At 43.0% G+C, this 22,197-nt stretch overlaps 1 protein-coding gene across 5 annotated transcripts in view; it reads right to left on the reverse strand.

Moving 5' to 3' along the window:
• Positions 1-22,197, reverse strand: part of DNAH9 (dynein axonemal heavy chain 9) — a 321,088-nt gene that overhangs the window by 99,358 nt on the left and 199,533 nt on the right. For all 5 annotated transcript variants that reach the window (XM_059150223.1, XM_059150226.1, XM_059150225.1 and 2 more), the window contains 4 exons: positions 13,490-13,632; positions 12,957-13,118; positions 12,518-12,751; positions 3,522-3,782 (listed from right to left, as the gene is read on the reverse strand). In XM_059150223.1, coding sequence (XP_059006206.1) covers positions 3,522-3,782; positions 12,518-12,751; positions 12,957-13,118; positions 13,490-13,632 — 800 coding nt within the window. The remainder of the gene's footprint in view (positions 1-3,521; positions 3,783-12,517; positions 12,752-12,956; positions 13,119-13,489; positions 13,633-22,197) is intronic.

Raw genomic sequence — 22,197 nt, forward strand, 5'->3', positions numbered from 1 at the left:
ATAAAGGGATAATGCCTTACCCTGGGCTAGTAGCATGGGCTGAGCGGGGCCGGGGTGTCTCCATTTCTATCCCCGGAAGCTGTGGTCGGGCCAGAGAGAAGAGAGGGAAGGAGAGGAACCGGGAGAGAGAGGAGGAGAGGAAGGGAGAAGGAAGGAGAGAACATCGGTGGAGGGAACCGGACGGGAGCTATGGTTTTCAGCAGCGGGCAGGTCCCTGGGACCAAAGGAATCGACATGTTCATCTCCCTCCTCCAGTCCCCTACCAGGACCGGAAGCAGGAGGTCAAGGGAGAGCGTCGGGGCCACCCGAGCCAGCCTCCTGGGTCACAGAGAAAACAGAATGGGGAAGGACCAGGAGTAAATGGGACGGGAGACCAATGCTGAGCTTCCAGCGCAGTTTACAGGAGGTTTTCCATACGAAGGGTATTAGCTCCTTTCTTTTTAAAATTAAAAAATCTTGTTTATAATATTGTGTGGTATATAAAGATTTACTTTTCATGGAGACAAATTTAATAATCCTTTTCCAGATGATACCGTGATTATCATCCTTTGTTTCTCTGTTCAGAGGGTCTTTCACATATATTAAAATTGATCCTAACTTATCATTTTTTTAGTTATTTTATAAATTCATTTTTTTCTTATTGTTAACTGTTTTACAAGGTAACACTGTCCTTTTATTAAAAGACTTAATAAAAGTTATTTTCATTAAAAGAATACTTATTATGAGATATTTGGCAAAGATAAAGGTGAAAGCAGGAAACACTCATAATATTACTACCCAGAGATAAATGTTACATATACACCTCTAGGTCATATATAGACATGTCATATGTATACCCACATATATACACACACACCATATGTATACACACAGCACACACACACACCACACACATGTATACACACACACATGTACACACACACATCACATATATATCACATATACCATATATAACACACAACACATATATACACACATCAGATGCATACACACGTACAAGTCACATATATCATATACACAATCACACACGCCATATATACATGTGTTATATATACACAAATTACATGTGTACACATGTTCACATCACTATATATACATCATATGTGCACACATCATGTGTATGTGATCGTATTAACACACATCACATGTATACACAGGTGTATGCACAACTAGATGTCACACCCATGCACACATCACATATATGCACGTGTCATATATACACATCATACATGGACACATGCACACGTGACATAGAGACTAACAGACACAGAAGAAAGACTGTGAGTGGAGATATGTATGAACTTGAGTATACCGGAACGAGTATCTGGCTGATTCATGTATATACACATATACATACACAAACACAAATGTACGTTTATCAATCACTGTTTATCTACTTTTTGAGCCTGATTTTCACAGAAAATTGTATCTGAAATTGTCCGTGTCATTATCTTTGTAGAACATCATTTTAACTGAATTATGTGGTTTTCTTTCCTTTTGATGAACCACAATTTATTTTACCAACTCCATACAGTTGGATGTTTGAGTTATTAAATCTTTAACAGCTACTTAAATGATACGGACTTTTAAAGACATTAGACACAAATAAACCAAAAATCAAACTGGAGGTAACTTAGGTTTACATTTAACTTCAAAAATAACTTGAGAATTAGCAGACATCCTTGTAATAGTGAATCTTCCCAAAGACTTGGTATATGTATATATATTTGTTTATTCAAATTTTATGTTCTTCAACAAGGGTGTGCAGTTTTTCTATACGTTGTTTCAGTGAATTTATATTCAGTTATTTGTATCTTGTGCTTTGATCGCTAATTTAAAATATCACATTTTCCAATGGGCTACTGCTGATATTAAGAAAGCTATAAATTTTTGTAAATTTTGTGATGGGCCCTTAACTCTTCCTTTTTATTATTATTTTTTCTATAACAGGTATTATAACGTTTACATGATGATTATTTTTCATTTATTATGGTTAGCAATTCTGGGACAACTTTTTTATTTTTAATAATAGTGACAGAGACCATTATTATGCTTTTTTTTTTATCTTAATGGGAACGCCTTTAATGTTCGATCATTGGATAGGATATTTTGTCCTTGGATTGGGATTGATTGCCATCTGTTAGCTAAAAATGCAAATATCCTTGTATTCCTACTTTATTGAGAGTTTTAGTAAGCAGCGGATGCTGAATTGTGTTAAGTCCCCTTTTGACATCTCCCCAAATGACAATGAAGCTTTTCATTTTTGATCTAGAGTTGGGGATGGTTACCTGAATAATCTCACGTAGGGAAAACTTGCCAGTGGGTGGCATGGTGAACGTGATTTACTAGTGTTTTACACAGGTGTCTTACACCACTGTTCTTAAGTTAGAGTCATCTGAGGTTTTATTTCCTCGTGCTGTCTCTATCACTTTTAGTACCAGGCTCATCGTATAACACAGTCCTTTAAGAAGTCCTTTCAGAGGGGCACCTGGGTGGCTCAGTGGGTTAAGCCGCTGCCTTCGGCTCAGGTCATGATCCCAGGGTCCTGGGATTGAGCCCCGCATTGGACTCTCTGCTCAGCAGGGAGCCTGCTTCCCCTCTCTCTCTCTGTCTGCCTCTCCATCTACTTGTGATTTCTCTCTGTCAAATAAATAAATAAAATCTTTAAAAAAAAAAAAAAGAAGTCCTTTCAGAGAGAAGTATGCTCAACTTGGAAACTCTAGGATTTTCCAATATATTTGATCATAAAATGGGCTTTTTGTATTACTTGCTAATATTAAAAGTCAAACAACAGGGACTCTGAGTTGAGTGTGGAGCACGATGCAGGGCTCGATCCCAGGACCCTGAGCGCATGACCTTGAGCCGAAACGCCTGGTGAAGTGGAAAGGAGCAGCCTGTACTGTGTGTGGCGAGGGCATTCCTGTGGACCCAAGGATCCCTAGAATGTTCTTAAACCCTCCGCGTTCCCAGAACTCTGCTATTTCATGCCCACTTCAGGCTTTCCCATCATTTTCAAACTTCACAATCAATCTGTAGTTAATGCATGAAGAACCCCTGAATCAGAGCCGGGTAGTAAGTCTCTGCACACTTCGAGTCTCTGCCTTGGCAGTTCTTCTCACTTTTATAGCTAAACTGAAATAAATCCGGTGTAGCTTTTCCTTTCTTAGTGGGAATGGTTTTGTTTGCAATTTCATGGTCCTTTCCCCCCTACAAAGTTACTTAGAATTTTCTTTTTGTTCCCTATGTATTTTTTACAGTGAACTTATTTTTTTTTACTGTACAAATAACATATAATGGCAATTGCATTATTAAAAATTACTCGTGGGGCACCTGGGTGGCTCAGTCAGTTAAGCGTCTGACTCTTGGTTTTGGCGGCTGGATTCTGAGCCTGAAACCCTCTACCTTTGCCCTTGGATCTCTCTGGGACACCAGGGTGCTGTGCTGTCTGGGTCACAGGAGCTCCCCCCACGCCCCCCAGGAGGGGTAAGCAGATGGGACAGATGGACACTGGATCCTCTCACCTTATTGAGGGTGTTGAGAGCCGCCTGGGCTGCCGTGAGCGCCGGCTCTGCCTTGGCCAGGTCCTCCTCACAGTCCTTCTGCTTCTGCTTCACCTCGAGCATGATGAGGGCCACTCTCCGCTCCTCCTCGTCGGCCATGGCCTTCTCTCTGCTCACCTTGTCTGTCTCCACGCCAACCACCTGAATCAGCTTGTCGGCGTCTTCATTCTTCTGCCTCAGCTCCCCCTCCTGCGCGGCCAGCCTGGCTTTCAGGCCATCCACCTGCCGCAGAGAGGCCCCGGGCTTAGCTCCCGCTTTGGAGGGGGTGTGGGGGCCCCCTGGGGATCTGACCTCTCGGGGGGGGAAAAATGACAACTCCTGATGGAAGGAAGGCGCAAAGCTGAGCTCTTCTCTTGAGCCAAGTGCCTTGACCCGGGAGAGGAGAGGGACCCTGGACTCCCTCTACAGTAGACGTCATAGAAGATTCTAAGCGACGCATGTCCTGACCTTTCTTTCTCCCTGATGCCCACAAGACGTAGGCTGCTTCTCATGGACATCGGAGCCCGCCTCTTATAAAACTCCGTGTGCCTCATGTCATAAAAATCAGTCATTATTTAATGGACATTGGCCAGTGTGAGGTATGCCGAGAACTGAGCAAGCGACTGAATGTGGGAACAGACAGTGGCCAAACTGTGTATAAACACAGAAATCTGACCCACAACCGTGACTCTCCTGGTGCCCGGGAGATCGGCCCATTATGTACCATCACTAGCTCAGGAAGCCAGTCTGCTGTCTCTAAGTCAGTCAGACAGGTAGGAAGTCAGACTCCCATCTCCGTAACAATCCAGGAAGGCAAACAATAAATAGCCTCTGTAACAATTAAGATTAAGAGCGGACCCTTTCCTTAACTTTTGTCCCAACTGCCAACTTAGGACTGACCAGAGAAGGTCAGACACGCTCCCCTATCTGATCACTTGGGCACCCAATCCTGGGGCACCTGCCACCAGCTTCCGCAGGCCCCTAGCCTCCATTGGACACACCCCATACCTCGCCTTTCTTCCCACCATGAAGCTCTCCCACCCCTCTGCCTGCCTGCCTTTGAGTCTCTGCCCAAACCCAGGTGCCGGGGGCTGACTCCCAGCTAGAGCGAGTTAGAGCGAGCTCTGAAGAGAGAGCAGTACCTTCTTCTTACTTGGTTGCTCTTAGTCTATTCCCACAATCCTTACGAGAGAGAGATGACCGTCAGAGAGAATTCCAGTGGCCAGACCAGAACCCAGCAGGGCTCTCCATCCAGCCTCTGGATTCATATGCATTTTGGAGGAAAGAATGAAGTGCTGGGAACATTAGCACGTAGGAACGGTCTATTTCTATGATCTGCTGTAGGAGGAATGGTTTTCTCTGTTTCAATCAGTCGAGTGGAGGGTGCTGCTTCTCACAGTGTGGTTCTGGGACCAGCAGCAGCAGCAGCAGCAGCAGCCCCTGGGAACTTGCTAGAAATGTAAACTCTCGGGCCCACTCCAGACCTACTGAATCAGGAATTCTGGACTGGGCCAGGCGATCTGTGTTTTTGTGGGCCCTCGTGGTGATAACAGAGGCCCTTCTCCAACCTCTGAGAGTCACTGGTCTGGTTTTATGGCCCTTTGACATGCAAAGAGAAGCCTCCTCAGATCTGGTTCTTTCTGGGAAGTAAAAAAAGCCACTTGTCTTTGCAATATGGCCCATAAACTTTACATTGCAGGATGACCTCCTGTGTCTCATTTTCCTGCAGCCCATTTCCATGCAGCAACCGAGGATGACTTCAGAGCTCCTGAAACATGCCAAGCAGATTGGAAAGCTTTATGATGCAAAATACAGAAGGGGAGAAAGAAAACAGAGGCCTAGATGCTGCCCAGTAATTCCCTTTTCATGGCAGATCAAAAGAGAAGAAAAGGGAGGCGGAGGGGTGGGGTGGTGGGGAGAGAGAATGCTCTTTAATTTTGTGTATTTGTGGGAACTGGAGACTTTTTGTTAACCTCAAATGAAGGCCTGCTCCCCAGAACGAGTCTTATATACCCGTGCCGGAAGGTTAATCTGTTTCTATCTCCCGTTGTTCAGCTCCAGGGAGTTATTTCTACAAGGACAAAGATGCGATTGTAAACCAAAATGATTGAACCACATAATCACCGCAGTCGGAACACACACCAGTAACTTTTTGTTCCTTTTTAAATCTTGGGAGACTTGAGAAAATTGGAGTGGGTTTTTTTTTTTTCCTTTGGTTTGTTTTTGTGGGTTTTTATTGTTGTTGTTTTTTGCCTGTTTGTTTGTTTTGCTGATTGCACATAGACTTCATGACCTAGGGTCCAAGGTAAATAATCACCAGCACTGTGAAGGGAGCTTTATGGCTCTTAAGCTGTGACAGGAGGGTCCGCCTGTCAGAACGAGGTATTCCCCACGTAGCTAAAGGGAGGGTGTGAGTCAGGCTCATTTTATGGCTCTTCTGCCATAGAATGGTATGTTGAAAAAGGTCAAGTTAAAATTTCCTCTTCTCTTTTCCCTTATTCAAAGCATTCGAGCCCCTCTTTGGCTCTCTTCTCTTTAGACACCCCCCCGCCCCCGGATAGGAGGATCAAGAAGGACAATGTCACAGCCAGCAAAGGGAGTCTCTCCCCAGTCTTGCCAGCCCCATGAGTGTTTATTGGGGGGATAGGGGTTGTCAACTGAGTGGCGTGACAAGAGGCTGGTGGTGAGAGACGGTCCCTTCTTCAAGGATCAGGAACATGATACTAAAGAGAAAGGTTAAGCCTCCCAGGCCTTTCTCCTTAGAGCCACAGAAGGAGGAACCTGGGAAAACCCACAGCAACCCCCACTGAGCCGAGGTCTGGAAGCCCAGGGCTATTTTCCCTCTTTCTCTGAGTCCCTCTGCTCACCCACCATGTTCTCATATGAATTCACGCTTCACGTAGGTGCTCCTCTCAGATGGAGAGGGTTCCCATCTCTGGTGGACCCATGGTTATCTGCCTAATAACAACTTCTCAGCCCTGTTTCGGAAACAGAGTTTGAATTTCCTTTGGGGAGTTCTCCCTTCCCACGTCCTCATAGTCTGGGTGGAGCTGATTCTAGTGGTTGTCCTTTGAACCTCGCTTGGCCAAGGAGAATATCCAAGTCCCAGAGAATGGTTCATGTGTGGGCAGAACGATGATCGGAAGAGGCCAGTCAGAGCCACTGACCATTTTTCCAGGAGCTTGGCAGAAAATCCTGGGAAAGGCGAACTCCTTCTTACAGGGGGGCTGCAAAGCAGACAGAATGTGATTCCGAGGTTGCCAGAGCTCAGGGGGGTCGCTTGCTTGAACAGGGATGTTTAGGGAGGATCTAGCTCCAGTCCTGTCCAGATTCAGCTCTGTCCCTGAATTTTCTTGGTTTTATTTGTTGTTGTTGTTCTTCGGTCTAAGCCAACTTCAGCTGGATTTTGGTTAGCTGCCAAATACATCATGTAATCTCAAAAAAAATTTTCTCTATCTCCTGTCTTTTCCTTCTTTCTTCTTCTACTTTTCTTTTTAATGCTAAGTGAACTTGAATTCTTTTTTTTTTTTTTTTCATTTGTAACTGAAAGAGTCCTGATGAATACATCATGGTGAATTATTGAACCATCAACTTCAGGTAGATTCGGTGGCCTGAGATTATTTGAAACCCCAGGATAAACCGAATTTAAGAGTCTCCAGACAGACAGACTTGGGGAGTAAATCTTATATGCAGGGAATTGGCAAAAATATGTAGGCCTTTTATGAACATTTCTTCAACCCAACAGCCCCTCTTCCTCATGAGCCAAATACGGAGTAGGGATGACAGTGGGTTCTGAAGATGCCAGAAGGAGACAGAGAGAGATCCCAAGTCAAGGAGTTGGGAGTTCTGACTGTGCCAAGAGAAGGAATGGAACAGAAGGGACGCCAGCTGTGAAGCTCTCATCTGAGGCAGCAGCAAAGACAGACAAGGCTGCCCAAAGACCCAGCAGAACAGGCCACCGTCAGCAGAGCCAGTGAGAGCAAGAAGACCACAGCATGGGGCTTCACCACTGCCTCCTGAAGCCATGACCACCACTACTGCCCAGATGGGAAGGAGCAAAAGACCCTTCACAGGGAAACAGCCCGAAGTTAGATTTAGACTTTGAACCAACTGCCCTCCAGAGACTGAGTTTCTAACTTGAAGTGACCAAGGCAACCTGAAATGCAAGATTAGGAGGTTTCTACTTCTGGGGCGCCCGAGTGGCTCAGCTGGTTGGATGTCCAGCTTTTGGTTTCAGCTCAGGTCACGATCTCAGGATCATGGGATTGAGCTCTGTGTTGGGTTCCACGCTCTGTGGGGAGTCTGCTTCCCCTCCCCCTGGCCCTCCCCCCGGCTTGTGCACTCACTCTCTCTCTCTCAAATAAATAATCTTTATAAGAAAAAGAACTTTTTATTCTTAAATGAAAAAGGCAGCTCTCTAGCTAAGTTAAATTCAGTTATAGAAAAATAAAGTTACGTTTATGTCCCCTTGAGTCTAAGCATGAAATAATGTCTAAAATTTATCAACTTGGGATGATCATACAATTATTAATTATTGTCATTCTCACCAGTCCAATTACTACTCCTAACACTGCTATTGTTGCTAAAGAAATCTGGAGTCCATCTGAGCCAGGGTTGTGAGATTCATTTAGCCACAAGATTATGAATCCCCCAAACTGTCCTATGTGAGTAGCAGGAATGATACCACATAATCCAAATCATTACCCTTATACCAAGATTATGAAAATATACTTAAGGCTTTTTCTATCTAAGGAACAATTTCAGATGAAAGGTTTACAACAGAGTTAGGAAGCCAAGACACCATTTTTATAAGAAGAATCATCCTTGTAACCATCCATGAGTATGAAATACATACCATGTCTACAGTATTGGGGAGCCCTTCCTCCAGCCCCATTCTGAGCTTGTAGGTGACTTTAGAAAGCGTTCGTTTGGTTGGCTCCCTGGCCGTCTGATCTACCCATATGGCCCTTTATCTACACGTTTATAGAACACCTACTATGAGCCAATGAATCCTGGTGTCTGCGCTTAAATGACTGCTGGTGGTATGACATGACATATACAAGAGAAGAAATATAATTCGGGGATGGGACCTCAGAGATGGGAAGGCACAACTTCTCAGAGCTTAGAAAGGGCTTCTGGGAGCAGGGGTAGCAAACCACATAGGTGTTGACAGAGACAGGCTGACAAGGGCAGGGGCGGATGTAAAAACCCAGAGACATGAACAGGCTGTGGAGATCTGGGACAATCACAACCAGTAAGAAGTGCTGGATGCCGGGGTGCAAGGGGGTAGATGCGGGGAGGAAAGGATGGCCCATGGGCAAAGATACAGTTTGAGAGTTCTAGAAAGTCCAGAGAATCTGCAATGTCGTGTCTAAAACATTAATGTCCACAGAAGAGAAGACTTAAGCTTGTGGATTGAGCAAAGATCCCTCCAACAGCAAAGATCTCTTCAATATCCCTCTGGTTTGGTAGCCGCCAGCCCCACCTAATGAATGGGCACCTAAAATGTGGCTTGTCCCAGTGGTGATGTTTTGTAAGTATAACCACACACAGTAGTTTTTGAAGACATGTACAAAAAAAAATACTTCATTGATAACGTTTTTATACATTGATTACCTTTTAAAATGATAAGATTTGGGATGTGTTGGGTTTAATAAACCTATTCTTAAAATATATGATGTAATTATATAAGATTGAAATACACGGTCAGAATTAAATTCCTTTTATTCCTTTTACTTCCTTTGGTACAGCTACTAGAAAATTTAGTTTGCATATATGACCAGTAGGATATTTCTGTTGGATATTGCGTCTAGAATACAGTAGGGGGACCCATCATTCATTCATTCATTCATTCAACAAACATTTAATGAGTGCCCACTTTGTCCAAGCACTGTTTTAGACACATCAGACACATCAGTGAACCAAACAGATAAAGATCCTGGTCCTAATGGAGGTTGTGTCCAACAGATGGGGATAGACACCACAAAAAAAAGATAACAAATAAGTAAATTGCATGTTGGTGGGGTAAGTGCTTTGGGAAAAAGATAAAGTAGAGCAGAATAAGGGACATGGGGGTGGTGTGGGGTTGCAACTGAAAATGGGGTCATCGGAGTAGGACTCACTGAGAAGGTGACATTTGAGCAAAGAGGAGGAGATGAGGCAGTGAGCCATGGGGTGAGAGAGGGAAGAACACCCGGGGAGAGGAAACAGCCAGTGCAAAGGCCTAGTGTTGTCTGAGGAGAGAGCACAGCAGTGGCACAGCCAGAGAGAGAGGAACGTTATGGACATAGGGTAGTGGGAGGTGAGGGCTGAGAGTCTGCAGGGTACCATGGCAGAGAAGCTTGGGGTGCCATTTTAACTAGGGAAATGGAAGCCATCTCGGGGTTTGGGGCAGAAAGGTGACATGCTCTGACTTAGGGTTTGAATGCATCATTCTGGCGACTCTGTGGATGATGTACCAAAGATGGGCAAAAGGAGCAGACAGATGAGCTAGAAAGGAGCTCTGGTTGCCTGGGTTAAGGATGCCAGTGGCCCAGATCAGGGGTGTGGAAGCACAGGAGGTGCACAGCGCTAGGATTCTGGGCATATCTGAAGTTAGAGCCGACAGCGATTTTCTGATGTTTGGGCACAGGGCGTGTGACAGAAAGGAGAAGCATCAAGGACAACCCCAAGCTGATGGGCCACGTGAGAAATTGTTGGTGATGCAGGTTTGGGATGGGGGAGACATTGCGGAGTTCGATGTGTTGAAATCATCCAGGTAATAAGTGTCTAAATCAAGGCATTGAAAACGGGGATACAGCAAGAGGGGTACATTTTGAGACATATATATATGAAAGTAGAGGATTTGTTAATTCTTAACTGAGACAAGGAGAAGAATCTAAGGTAGTTCCCTGATTTTTAGATAATTGGGTAGGTAGGTAAAAGCACATCTCATTGAAGTAGAGAATTTTGAAGGAGAAGAGACCAAGATTGATGCTGGGACTGGGGAGGCTCTTCCGCTAGCTACAGGCAGACAGAGCTGGGTTCACCTGGTACAACCAGTCTTCTACTGGGATGATCAATAATTCCCAGAGAACAGGTGAGGGGAGGGACAATGGGGGATGCTGGGGAGTCAGTGTTCTGAGGGCACCATAGGTTGGTGGTGGGAGACAGGTAGAGGAAGAAGTGACAGATGTTAAAGATAACTGGGAAGGACTGCATTCTGGGATTCTATCTCATGCTGTTTTCTAGAAGTTCAGAGATTGAGAGTACTGAAAAGTGTTGGGAGAGAAGATGCCATCTTTCTACAACAAAAGTACATGCCAGGTAAATGGCTAGGGCCTTGGCTGGGATTTGTGTCCCTTGGTCTGCCCAGAACTGTAGCTCTGGGAAGGGGTGTGGTCATGACAAAATGGACACAGAGGAGCGTCATGGACAATTGTTACACGTCACATGTGGACAAACACCAAGTCTGAACAGATCTCACCATGCCTGAGAGTAAAAAAAGTAAAAGAAGAAAAGGGTCTTTTCAGAAATACAGAACAAGGAAGGGAAAGGCATCCAGGAGACTAAGAAGAACACAGGTCTGAAGATGGCGCACGACCGGATCTAGACAATACATCGAGAAAGCTGTCTGCCATCATCGGTAGGATGGTGTCTGCGACAAAGTTGCAGGAAAACAGGCTGAAAAGAAAGCAATAGGATGTGTTGGAAGGAGAAAACGATGAGGTGAGGAAGGGTTGTTAGGATATTAAAAATGTAATAGCATAAGTAAAGTCGTCCCTGGAAACATAAGCAGAAGCCATATTACCCACTGTTAAATTAGATTTGTTGAAGGTAAACTTGAAAAGTTCTCCTAGAACCCAGAAGTGAAAAAAGCCAAAAGGATGAGATCAATGAGTGAGGACGTAGTAGATATAGGGCACAGAGAAGCCATCTGGCAAATCATCGCTCCTGGAGGAGAGGCCAGAGCAGATGAACAAAACCAGATAACAGAAGAAAAATGGCCCAAGCAGAAGAAACTCTATGTGAACAGATTGCAAGGGCTTACGGAATCCCACTAAATGAACTGAAATCCTCTCAACATATTGAAACTATGATTCAAGAAACTAAAGTGGGGAGAGAGGACAAGTCAGAAGAAGCAAATTCGACAGTTATGCCAAAAACAAAACTCTGAAATGATGACAATGAGCAAAAGGCTTAGATCTCTGTAGGAACATGGGATGCCCAAGAATTAAGTTGATCACAATTTAGTTTAATGGTGCAAATGCAAGAAAACCACACCATGTTCACGAGAGGCTGGCTCTGCAGCTAGCAAACAGCACAGGAGGGGGCCATCAAGGGGCTGGCAATGTCTGATGGGCATGCACAGGGGCAGAGAATGTGCTAGAATTGTCCTCCAATTCTCAAGGGAGGAGCAGGAAATTGAAACAAACTTGTTCCCTTTGGAAAAGTAAGTAGAAATATATTACAAGGACAGAACAACAGGGACCTCCTTTTGATGGCCAACCACAGAGGAATATATGAAGAAATGCAAGAAATGAGACAGGATTTAAGAAGTCAGGATCTGATGGTGCTTTGACAGATAATACAAAGAAATTTTAAAAAAAGAAAAACAAAACTGGTATAGTTCTGCAACTGTCTCTCCCAACCACTCATCTCTTTTGGTTCTGAAGACAGAAGGGAAGCCGGCCAGAGAGGAAAGGAAGGTAGGAGAAGAAAGGTAGGAGGAGAGTGGTAACAAGCAAGATTAAAGAGGTGCTCTGGAGGACTCCATCATCAGTACGTGGGAGCAGACCAGACCTAAAGCTCACAGTGGGCCCTTCTGCAGGGGGAGCTCAGCCTTAACTCCTGGAACAGTGTCTGATGACACCGAGGCCTCTGGAAAACCATACATGATTCTCAGGCCTGGACCATGATCCCTCCAGTTTCCTGGAATGGTGTGCTCCCACTCCCTCTCAGTGTCCAGAAGGCAGGGGCGAAGGAAGACCGTCACCCACCTGGGCAGAGGTGCTGTGAAGCTTCAGCAGCCCGTTTTCGAGACGCGCTATTTTGGACTTGAGCTCTTTTCCATTTCTGTGCAGCAAGCTCTGGTAGAGTCTGATGAACTCCAGGAATGACTTGGGAGTTGTGTAGTTGTTGCGCTGTTCATTGGTCAGATAAGACTGAGACATCTGGTTGACACTCGTGTGGACAAAAGCCATGAACTTGCTAATTGACTGCTTGACTGTGGGCTGAAATTGAAAAGTGGAAAATAAAAAGACTGTCTGGATGTGAAGACGGAGGTGATGGCCTGCCCCACTCATGGCCTCATCTCATGGGAAGTTCTGTTCCACTAAGTCTATTCAAGCCCGAACTTGAACCCTGAAACTCTGGACATGGAATTCCTTGTACCCCAGGTGGGCGGGACTTTGAGGAGCATCTCCTCTGCCCTCTCACCTCGATGCCTTCTGTGTTCTGCAAAAAGCGAAGGCTGACGGACTCCAGTGCTTGCCGAGGCCACTCGTGGAACCAGTCGATGGCCGTGCAGTTCACAATGGCTGGGAACTTCCTGCTGCGGACTCTCAGCTTGTTCCCCACGGGGGATAAACAGAGAGTCACCTGAGAAATTAGAGGGTGGGGAGAACCAAGAGGGCATCAGGGAGATACTCATAGTGAGGCAGATAGAGCTTTGGGTTATTTCCCAGAAAGTCAGGAAAAAAATCCAACAGAGGAAGAAGAAAATCTGTCAATACTAGCCAGGCTTCTAGCCAAGAAATTAAGAAAGCTGGGACTGCATGAGCCAAGGGAGAGGCTATTGCCCTTGAAGCAGATAAGGGCAGCCTTGCAAAATTGCTCAGGTGAAGAAGGGCACTCCACCCTCCCTGCCCACTCCCAGTATAATCTATGAGGGCAGCTTGTCCAAAATAACAGCGGAGGATCTCATGAACCATCTCTGGTCTGCCTATCCTGGGCAGTAAATCTTTCTATACCTTCAGTTGTCGTCGGACCCGATTTATAAAGAACTTCCAACAGTTTTCTCTGTTATCAACTAGACCTTGGCTCTTGACTTCATTCCTCACATTATTTATGATGTTTTCAACTTCATCATCAGAGTAGAGGTCTGGGATCTCTCCTGGGAGAAATGGAACACAGATGAGTGGCTTTGGCATCTCTCTGAATGATACAATAGAACGTGAGACACTATCCAAACTTGGGACACAGGGCCTATGATTTTTTGGCCATGTCCCACCACTCTTGCTGGTGGAATTGGACAGACACTGTATATACTCCAAACTCAGTGCAGGTGGAGGCATGATACTTTAAAGAATGGAACAAGAGTACATGGCATTGGGGCGCCTGGGTGGCTCAGTGGATTAAGCTGCTGCCTTTGGCTCAGGTCATGATCTCAGTGTCCTGGGATCGAGCCCCACATCGGGCTCTTTGCTCAGCGGGGAGCCTGCTTCTCTCTCTCTCTCTCTCTGCCTGCCTCTCTGACTACTTGGGATCTCTCTCTCTCTCTGTCAAATAAATAAATAAATAATCTAAAAAAAAAAAAAGAGTACATGGCATTCTTTTGTCCTGGGCTAGCAGCCTGTAACAGAAGAGCTCTCAATTCTTTACTTCTTTTACCTAAAACATTTATTTACTAACTACTGTTAGGAAAAATTTTGCTTCTGAGGAGCTTAATATTTAGTAGGAGAAATAAAACAGATGTAAAATACTTATAAATATAAGTGAAAGGAGCCATGAGAGAAAAACACATAAATCCATATATTGATGAAGAATGAGCTATCCCTTCCTACTGAAGAAGAAAGGGAGAGAGCATGAATGATTTTGGGGAACCTAGTATATGATAAGTATGACATCTTAAAATCAATGGGGAAAATGAATATTTAATACAGGGTATTAGAAAAACTGGGATCTGGAAAAAAAATACTATGGTTGGATCCTTATATTCCATTATACAGTAGGATAAATTCCAAATGGATCAATAAAAAATAAACCCATAAAAATGGCAGAAGACAGGAGGGAAATATTTTTATAACCTCTGAATGGAGAAGGTCTTCCTAAGTATAACTCAAAATTGTTATGTTTTAAAATAAAGATAAATTTGGTGCATCTAAATTCATACATTTTATGTAAAAATAAGAAATTTATAAAAAAATAGAAAAAATGGATTGGCGAAAACATAGGCAAAGTATAACAAGAGCAAACATGAAGGACCAATTATAATATGTTTCCAAAAGATGGCATACAAATGGCCAACACATACATGGAAAGGTGCTTAATGTAATTAATTATTAGGGAAATGCAAATGAAGATTACAATGAGATATCACCTCACACCTTTTGGGATGGCTATTATCAAAAAGACAAGAGATAGTAGGTGTTGATGAGGATGTGGAGAAAAGTAACCCCTGTGCACTGTTGATGGAAGTGTAAACTGGTACAGCCACTATGGAAAACAGTATGGAGGCTCCCAAAGAAATTAAAGATAGAACAAGTACACGTGATCCAGCAATTCCACTTCTGGGTATATATTCGAAAGAAAAAAACCCAGATCTTGGAAATATCCATACTCCTCTGGTCATTACAGCATTATTCACAATACCTACAACATGAAAACGGCCTAAGCATACATCAACAGATGAATGGATCAAATAAATGTGACATATATAAAGGAGTATTATATCCAGGCTTTAAAAAAGGAAATCCTGCCATTTGCAGTAACAGAGTAGACTTGGAGGGCATTATGCTAAGTGAAATAAGCCACAGAGAAAGAAAAATACCGCATGGTATCACTTACATGTGGGATCCTAAAAACAAAACAAAACAAAAAAGCACCCCCAAACAAATGAAACTGAAACACAAAAAACAGCCAAATTCATAGAAACAGTGTAAGAGGGTTCCCCTTTCTCCACATCCTCTCCAACACATGTTGTTTCCTGTCTTGCTAATTTTGGCCATTCCAACTGGTGTAAGGTGGTATCTCAATGTGGTTTTAATTCGAATCTCCCTGATGGCTAGTGATGATGAACATTTTTTCATGTGTCTGATAGCCATTTGTATGTCTTCATTGGAGAAGTGTCTTATACTGTTGGTAGGAATGCAAGCTGGTGCAGCCAATTTGGAGAACAGTGTGGAGAGTCCTTAAGAAATTAAAAATAGACTGAGGGAGGAGGAGTCAAGATGGCGGAGAAGTAGCAAGCTGAGACTGCTTCAGCTAGCCGGAGATCAGCTAGATAGCTTATCTAAAGATTGCAAACACCTGAAAATCCATCGGCAGATTGAAGAGAAGAAGAACAGCAATTCTGGAAACAGAAAAACAACCACTTTCTGAAAGGTAGGACCGGCGGAGAAGTGAATCCAAAGCGACGGGAAGATAGACCCCGGGGGGAGGGGCCGGCTCCCGGCAAGCGGCGGAGCAACCGCGCACAAAATCAGGACTTTTAAAAGTCTGTTCCGCTGAGGGACATCGCTCCAGAGGCTAAACCGGGGCGAAGCCCACGCGGGGTCAGCGTGGCCTCAGGTCCCGCAGGGTCACAGAAGGATCGGGGGTGTCTGAGTGTCGCAGAGCTTGCGGGTATTGGAACGGGAAAGCCGGCTACAGAGACAGAGCCGACAGTAAGCTCGCAGCTCCGTGTTACCTTGAACCGGTCACAGGCTCGGTGAGTTAGGAGCACGGCCGGAGGTCAGGCAGACGGGAGTAACTGGGCGCGGTTCTCTGAGCGCGCACTGAGGAGTGCGGCCCTGGGCTCTCGGCTCCTCCGGGCCGGAGACCAGGAGGCCGCCATTTGTATTCCCGTCCTCTGGAACTCTACGGAAAGCGCTCAGGGAACAAAAGCTCCTGAAAGCAAACCCGAGCGGATTACTCACCCCAGCCCCGGGTAAGGGCGGTGTAATTCCGCCTGGGGCAAAGACACTTGAGAATCACTACAACAGGCCCCTCCCCCAGAAGATCAACAAGAAATCTAGCCAAGACCAAGTTCACCTACCAAGGAGTGCGGTTTCAATACCAAGGAGAGCAGCAGAATTCCAGAGGAGGAGAAAGCCAAGCACGGAACTCATGGCTTTTTTCCTGTGATTTTTTTTAGTCTTGCAGTTAATTTAATTTTTTCTTTTTCATTTTTTTTTTTTTCTCGCCTTCGGGTAAAATTTTTTTTTAACTGTTACCTTTTTCTTTTTTAACGATTTTATACTAGTTTATCTAATATATATATTTTTTCTTTTTTACATTTTTCTTAGGTGTATTCTTTTTTAAAAAATTCTTTTCTTTTCTTTTCTTTTTTTTTTTTTCTTCTTTTCTTTTTTTTTTTTTTTTTTTTCTTTCTTCCTTTTTGAACCTCTTTTTATCCCCTTTCTCCCCACTCACGATTTTGGATCTCTTCTAATTTGGTTAAAGTATATTTTCCTGGGGTTGTTGCCACCCTTTTAGTATTTTACTTGCCCCTTCATTTACTCTTATCTGGAAAAAATGACAAGACGTAAAAATTCAACACAAATAAAAGAACAAGAGGCAGTACCGAAGGCTAGGGACCTAATCAATACAGACATCGGTAATATGTCAGATCTAGAGTTCAGAATGACAATTCTCAAGGTTCTAGCCGGGCTCGAAAAAGGCATGGAAGATATTAGAGAAACCCTCTCGAGAGATATAAAAGCCCTTTCTGGAGAAATAAAAGAACTAAAATCTAACCAAGGTGAAATCAAAAAAGCTATTAATGAGGTGCAATCAAAAATGGAGGCTCTAACTGCTAGGATAAATGAGGCAGAAGAAAGAATTAGTGATATAGAAGACCAAATGACAGAGAATAAAGAAGCTGAGCAAAAGAGGGACAAACAGCTACTGGACCACGAGGGGAGAATTCGAGAGATAAGTGACACCATAAGACGAAACAACATTAGAATAATTGGGATTCCAGAAGAAGAAGAAAGTGAGAGGGGAGCAGAAGGTATACTGGAGAGAATTATTGGGGAGAATTTCCCCAATATGGCAAAGGGAACGAGCATCAAAATTCAGGAGGTTCAGAGAACGCCCCTCAAAATCAATAAGAATAGGCCCACACCCCGTCACCTAATAGTAAAATTTACAAGTCTCAATGACAAAGAGAAAATCCTGAAAGCAGCCCGGGAAAAGAAGTCTGTAACATACAATGGTAAAAATATTAGATTGGCAGCTGACTTATCCACAGAGACCTGGCAGGCCAGAAAGAGCTGGCATGATATTTTCAGAGCACTAAACGAGAAAAACATGCAGCCAAGAATACTATATCCAGCTAGGCTATCATTGAAAATAGAAGGAGAGATTAAAAGCTTCCAGGACAAACAACAACTGAAAGAATTTGCAAACACCAAACCAGCTCTACAGGAAATATTGAAAGGGGTCCTCTAAGCAAAGAGAGAGCCTACAAGTGGTAGATCAGAAAGGAACAGAGACCATATACAGTAACAGTCACCTTACAGGCAATACAATGGCACTAAATTCATATCTCTCAATAGTTACCCTGAATGTGAATGGGCTAAATGCCCCTGTCAAAAGACACAGGGTATCAGAATGGATAAAAAAACAAAACCCATCTATATGTTGCCTCCAAGAAACTCATTTTAAGCCCGAAGACACCTCCAGATTTAAAGTGAGGGGGTGGAAAAGAATTTACCATGCTAATGGACATCAGAAGAAAGCAGGAGTGGCAATCCTTATATCAGATCAATTAGATTTTAAGCCAAAGACTATAATAAGAGATGAGGAAGGACACTATATCATACTCAAAGGGTCTGTCCAACAAGAAGATTTAACAATTTTAAATATCTATGCCCCCAATGTGGGAGCAGCCAACTATATAAACCAATTAATAACAAAATCAAAGAAACACATCAACAATAATACAATAATAGTAGGGGACTTTAACACTCCCCTCACTGAAATGGACAGGTCATCCAAGCAAAAGATCAGCAAGGAAATAAAGGCCTTAAACGACACACTGGACCAGATGGACATCACAGATATATTCAGAATATTTCATCCCAAAGCAACAGAATACACATTCTTCTCTAGTGCACATGGAACATTCTCCAGAATAGATCACATCCTCGGTCCTAAATCAGGACTCAACCGGTATCAAAAGATTGGGATCATTCCCTGCATATTTTCAGACCACAATGCTCTAAAGCTAGAACTCAACCACAAAAGGAAGTTTGGAAAGAACCCAAATACATGGAGACTAAACAGTATCCTTCTAAAGAATGAATGGGTCAACCGGGAAATTAAAGAAGAATTGAAAAAAATCATGGAAACAAATGATAATGAAAATACAACGGTTCAAAATCTGTGGGACACAACAAAGGCAGTCCTGAGAGGAAAATATATAGCGGTACAAGCCTTTCTCAAGAAACAAGAAAGGTCTCAGGTACACAACCTAACCCTACACCTAAAGGAGCTGGAGAAAGAACAAGAAAGAAACCCTAAGCCCAGCAGGAGAAGAGAAATCATAAAGATCAGAGCAGAAATCAATGAAATAGAAACCAAAAAAACAATAGAACAAATCAACGAAACTAGGAGCTGGTTCTTTGAAAGAATTAATAAAATTGATAAACCCCTGGCCCGACTTATCAAAAAGAAAAGAGAAAGGACCCAAATAAATAAAATCATGAATGAAAGAGGAGAGATCACAACTAACACCAAAGAAATACAAACTATTATAAGAACATACTATGAGCAACTCTACGGCAATAAATTTGACAATCTGGAAGAAATGGATGCATTCCTAGAAACATATAAACTACCACAACTGAGCCAGAAAGAAATAGAAAGCCTGAACAGACCCATAACCAGTAAGGAGATTGAAACAGTCATTAAAAATCTCCAAACAAACAAAAGCCCAGGGCCAGACGGCTTCCTGGGGGAATTCTACCAAACATTTAAAGAAGAACTAATTCCTATTCTCCTGAAACTGTTCCGAAAAATAGAAATGGAAGGAAAACTTCCAAACTCATTTTATGAGGCCAGCATCACCTTGATCCCAAAACCAGACAAGGATCCCACCAAAAAAGAGAGCTATAGACCGATATCCTTGATGAACACAGATGCGAAAATACTCAACAAAATACTAGCCAATAGGATTCAACAGTACATTAAAAGGATTATTCACCACGACCAAGTGGGATTTATTCCAGGGCTGCAAGGTTGGTTCAACATCTGCAAATCAGTCAATGTGATACAACACATCAATAAAAGAAAGAACAAGAACCATATGATACTCTCAATAGATGCTGAAAAAGCATTTGACAAAGTACAACATCCCTTCCTGATCAAAACACTTCAAAGTGTAGGGATAGAGGGCACATACCTCAATATCATCAAAGCCATCTATGAAAAACCCACCGCAAATATCATTCTCAATGGAGAAAAACTGAAAGCTTTTCCGCTAAGGTCAGGAACACGGCAGGGATGTCCATTATCACCACTGCTATTCAACATCGTACTAGAGGTCCTAGCCTCAGCAATCAGACAACAAAAGGAAATTAAAGGCATCCAAATCGGCAAAGAAGAAGTCAAATTATCACTCTTCGCAGATGATATGATACTATATGTGGAAAACCCAAAAGACTCCACTCCAAAACTGCTAGAACTTATACAGGAATTCAGTAAAGTGTCAGGATATAAAATCAATGCACAGAAATCAGTTGCATTTCTCTACACCAACAGCAAGACAGAAGAAAGAGATATTAAGGAGTCAATCCCATTTACAATTGCACCCAAAACCATAAGATACCTAGGAATAAACCTAACCAAAGAGACACAGAATCTATACTCAGAAAACTATAAAGTACTCATGAAAGAAATTGAGGAAGACACAAAGAAATGGAAAAATGTTCCATGCTCCTGGATTGGAAGAATAAATATTGTGAAAATGTCTATGCTACCTAAAGCAATCTACACATTTAATGCAATTCCTATCAAAGTACCATCCATCTTTTTCAAAGAAATGGAACAAATAATGCTAAAATTTATATGGAACCAGAAAAGACCTCGAATAGCCAAAGGGATATTGAAAAAGAAAGCCAACGTTGGTGGCATCACAATTCCGGACTTCAAGCTCTATTACAAAGCTGTCATCATCAAGACAGCATGGTACTGGCACAAAAACAGACACATAGATCAATGGAACAGAATAGAGAGCCCAGAAATAGACCCTCAAATCTATGGTCAACTAATCTTCGACAAAGCAGGAAAGAATGTCCAATGGAAAAAAGACAGCCTTTTCAATAAATGGTGCTGGGAAAATTGGACAGCCACATGCAGAAAAATGAAATTGGACCATTCCCTTACACCACACACAAAAATAGACTCAAAATGGATGAAGGACCTCAATGTACGAAAGGAATCCATCAAAATCCTTGAGGAGAACACAGGCAGCAACCTCTTCGACCTCTGCCGCAGCAACATCTTCCTAGGAACAATGCAAAAGGCAAGGGAAGCAAGGGAAAAAATGAACTACTGGGATTTCATCAAGATCAAAAGCTTTTGCACAGCAAAGGAAACAGTTAACAAAATCAAAAGACAACTGACAGAATGGGAGAAGATATTTGCAAACGACATATCAGATAAAGGACTAGTGTCCAGAATCTATAAAGAACTTAGCAAACTCAACACCCAAAGAACAAATAATCCAATCAAGAAATGGGCAGAGGACATGAACAGACATTTCTGCAAAGAAGACATCCAGATGGCGAACAGACACATGAAAAAGTGCTCCATATCACTCGGCATCAGGGAAATACAAATCAAAACCACAATGCGATATCACCTCACACCAGTCAGAATGGCTAAAATCAACAAGTCAGGAAATGACAGATGCTGGCGAGGATGCGGAGAAAGGGGAACCCTCCTACACTGTTGGTGGGAATGCAAGCTGGTGCAGCCACTCTGGAAAACAGCATGGAGGTTCCTCAAAATGTTGAAAATAGAACTGCCCTATGACCCAGCAATTGCACTATTGGGTATTTACCCTAAAGATACAAATGTAGTGATCCAAAGGGGCACATGCACCCGAATGTTTATAGCAGCAATGTCCACAATAGCCAAACTATGGAAAGAACCTAGATGTCCATCAACAGATGAATGGATCAAGAAGATGTGGTATATATACACAATGGAATACTATGCAGCCATCAAAAGAAATGAAATCTTGCCATTTGCAACAACATGGATGGAACTAGAGCATATCATGCTTAGCGAAATAAGTCAAGCAGAGAAAGACAACTATCATATGATCTCCCTGATATGAGGAAGTGGTGATACAACATGGAGGCTTAAGTGGGTAGAAGAAGAATAAATGAAACAAGATGGGATTGGGAGGGAGACAAACCATAAGTGACTCTTAATCTCACAAAACAAACTGAGGGTTGCCGGGGGGAGGGGGTTTGGGAGAAGGGGGTGGGATTATGGACATTGGGGAGGGTATGTGATTTGGTGAGTGCTGTGAAGTGTGTAAACCTGGTGATTCACAGACCTGTACCCCTGGGGATAAAAATATATGTTTATAAAAAATAAAAAATTAAAAAAAAAAAAAAAGAGGAGATACTGAGAGGCATCATTGCTTCATTAAAGCAGAGTCATATTTTAATTTTAAGAGGTAATATCAAATTATTCTCTAAAAAGCCCAAGGTAACTATGCTTCCACCAGTAGTATGTGAGA

This window comes from Mustela lutreola, chromosome 15 (assembly GCF_030435805.1).
Source record: "Mustela lutreola isolate mMusLut2 chromosome 15, mMusLut2.pri, whole genome shotgun sequence".
In the NCBI taxonomy this organism is placed as follows: Eukaryota; Metazoa; Chordata; class Mammalia; order Carnivora; family Mustelidae; genus Mustela; species Mustela lutreola.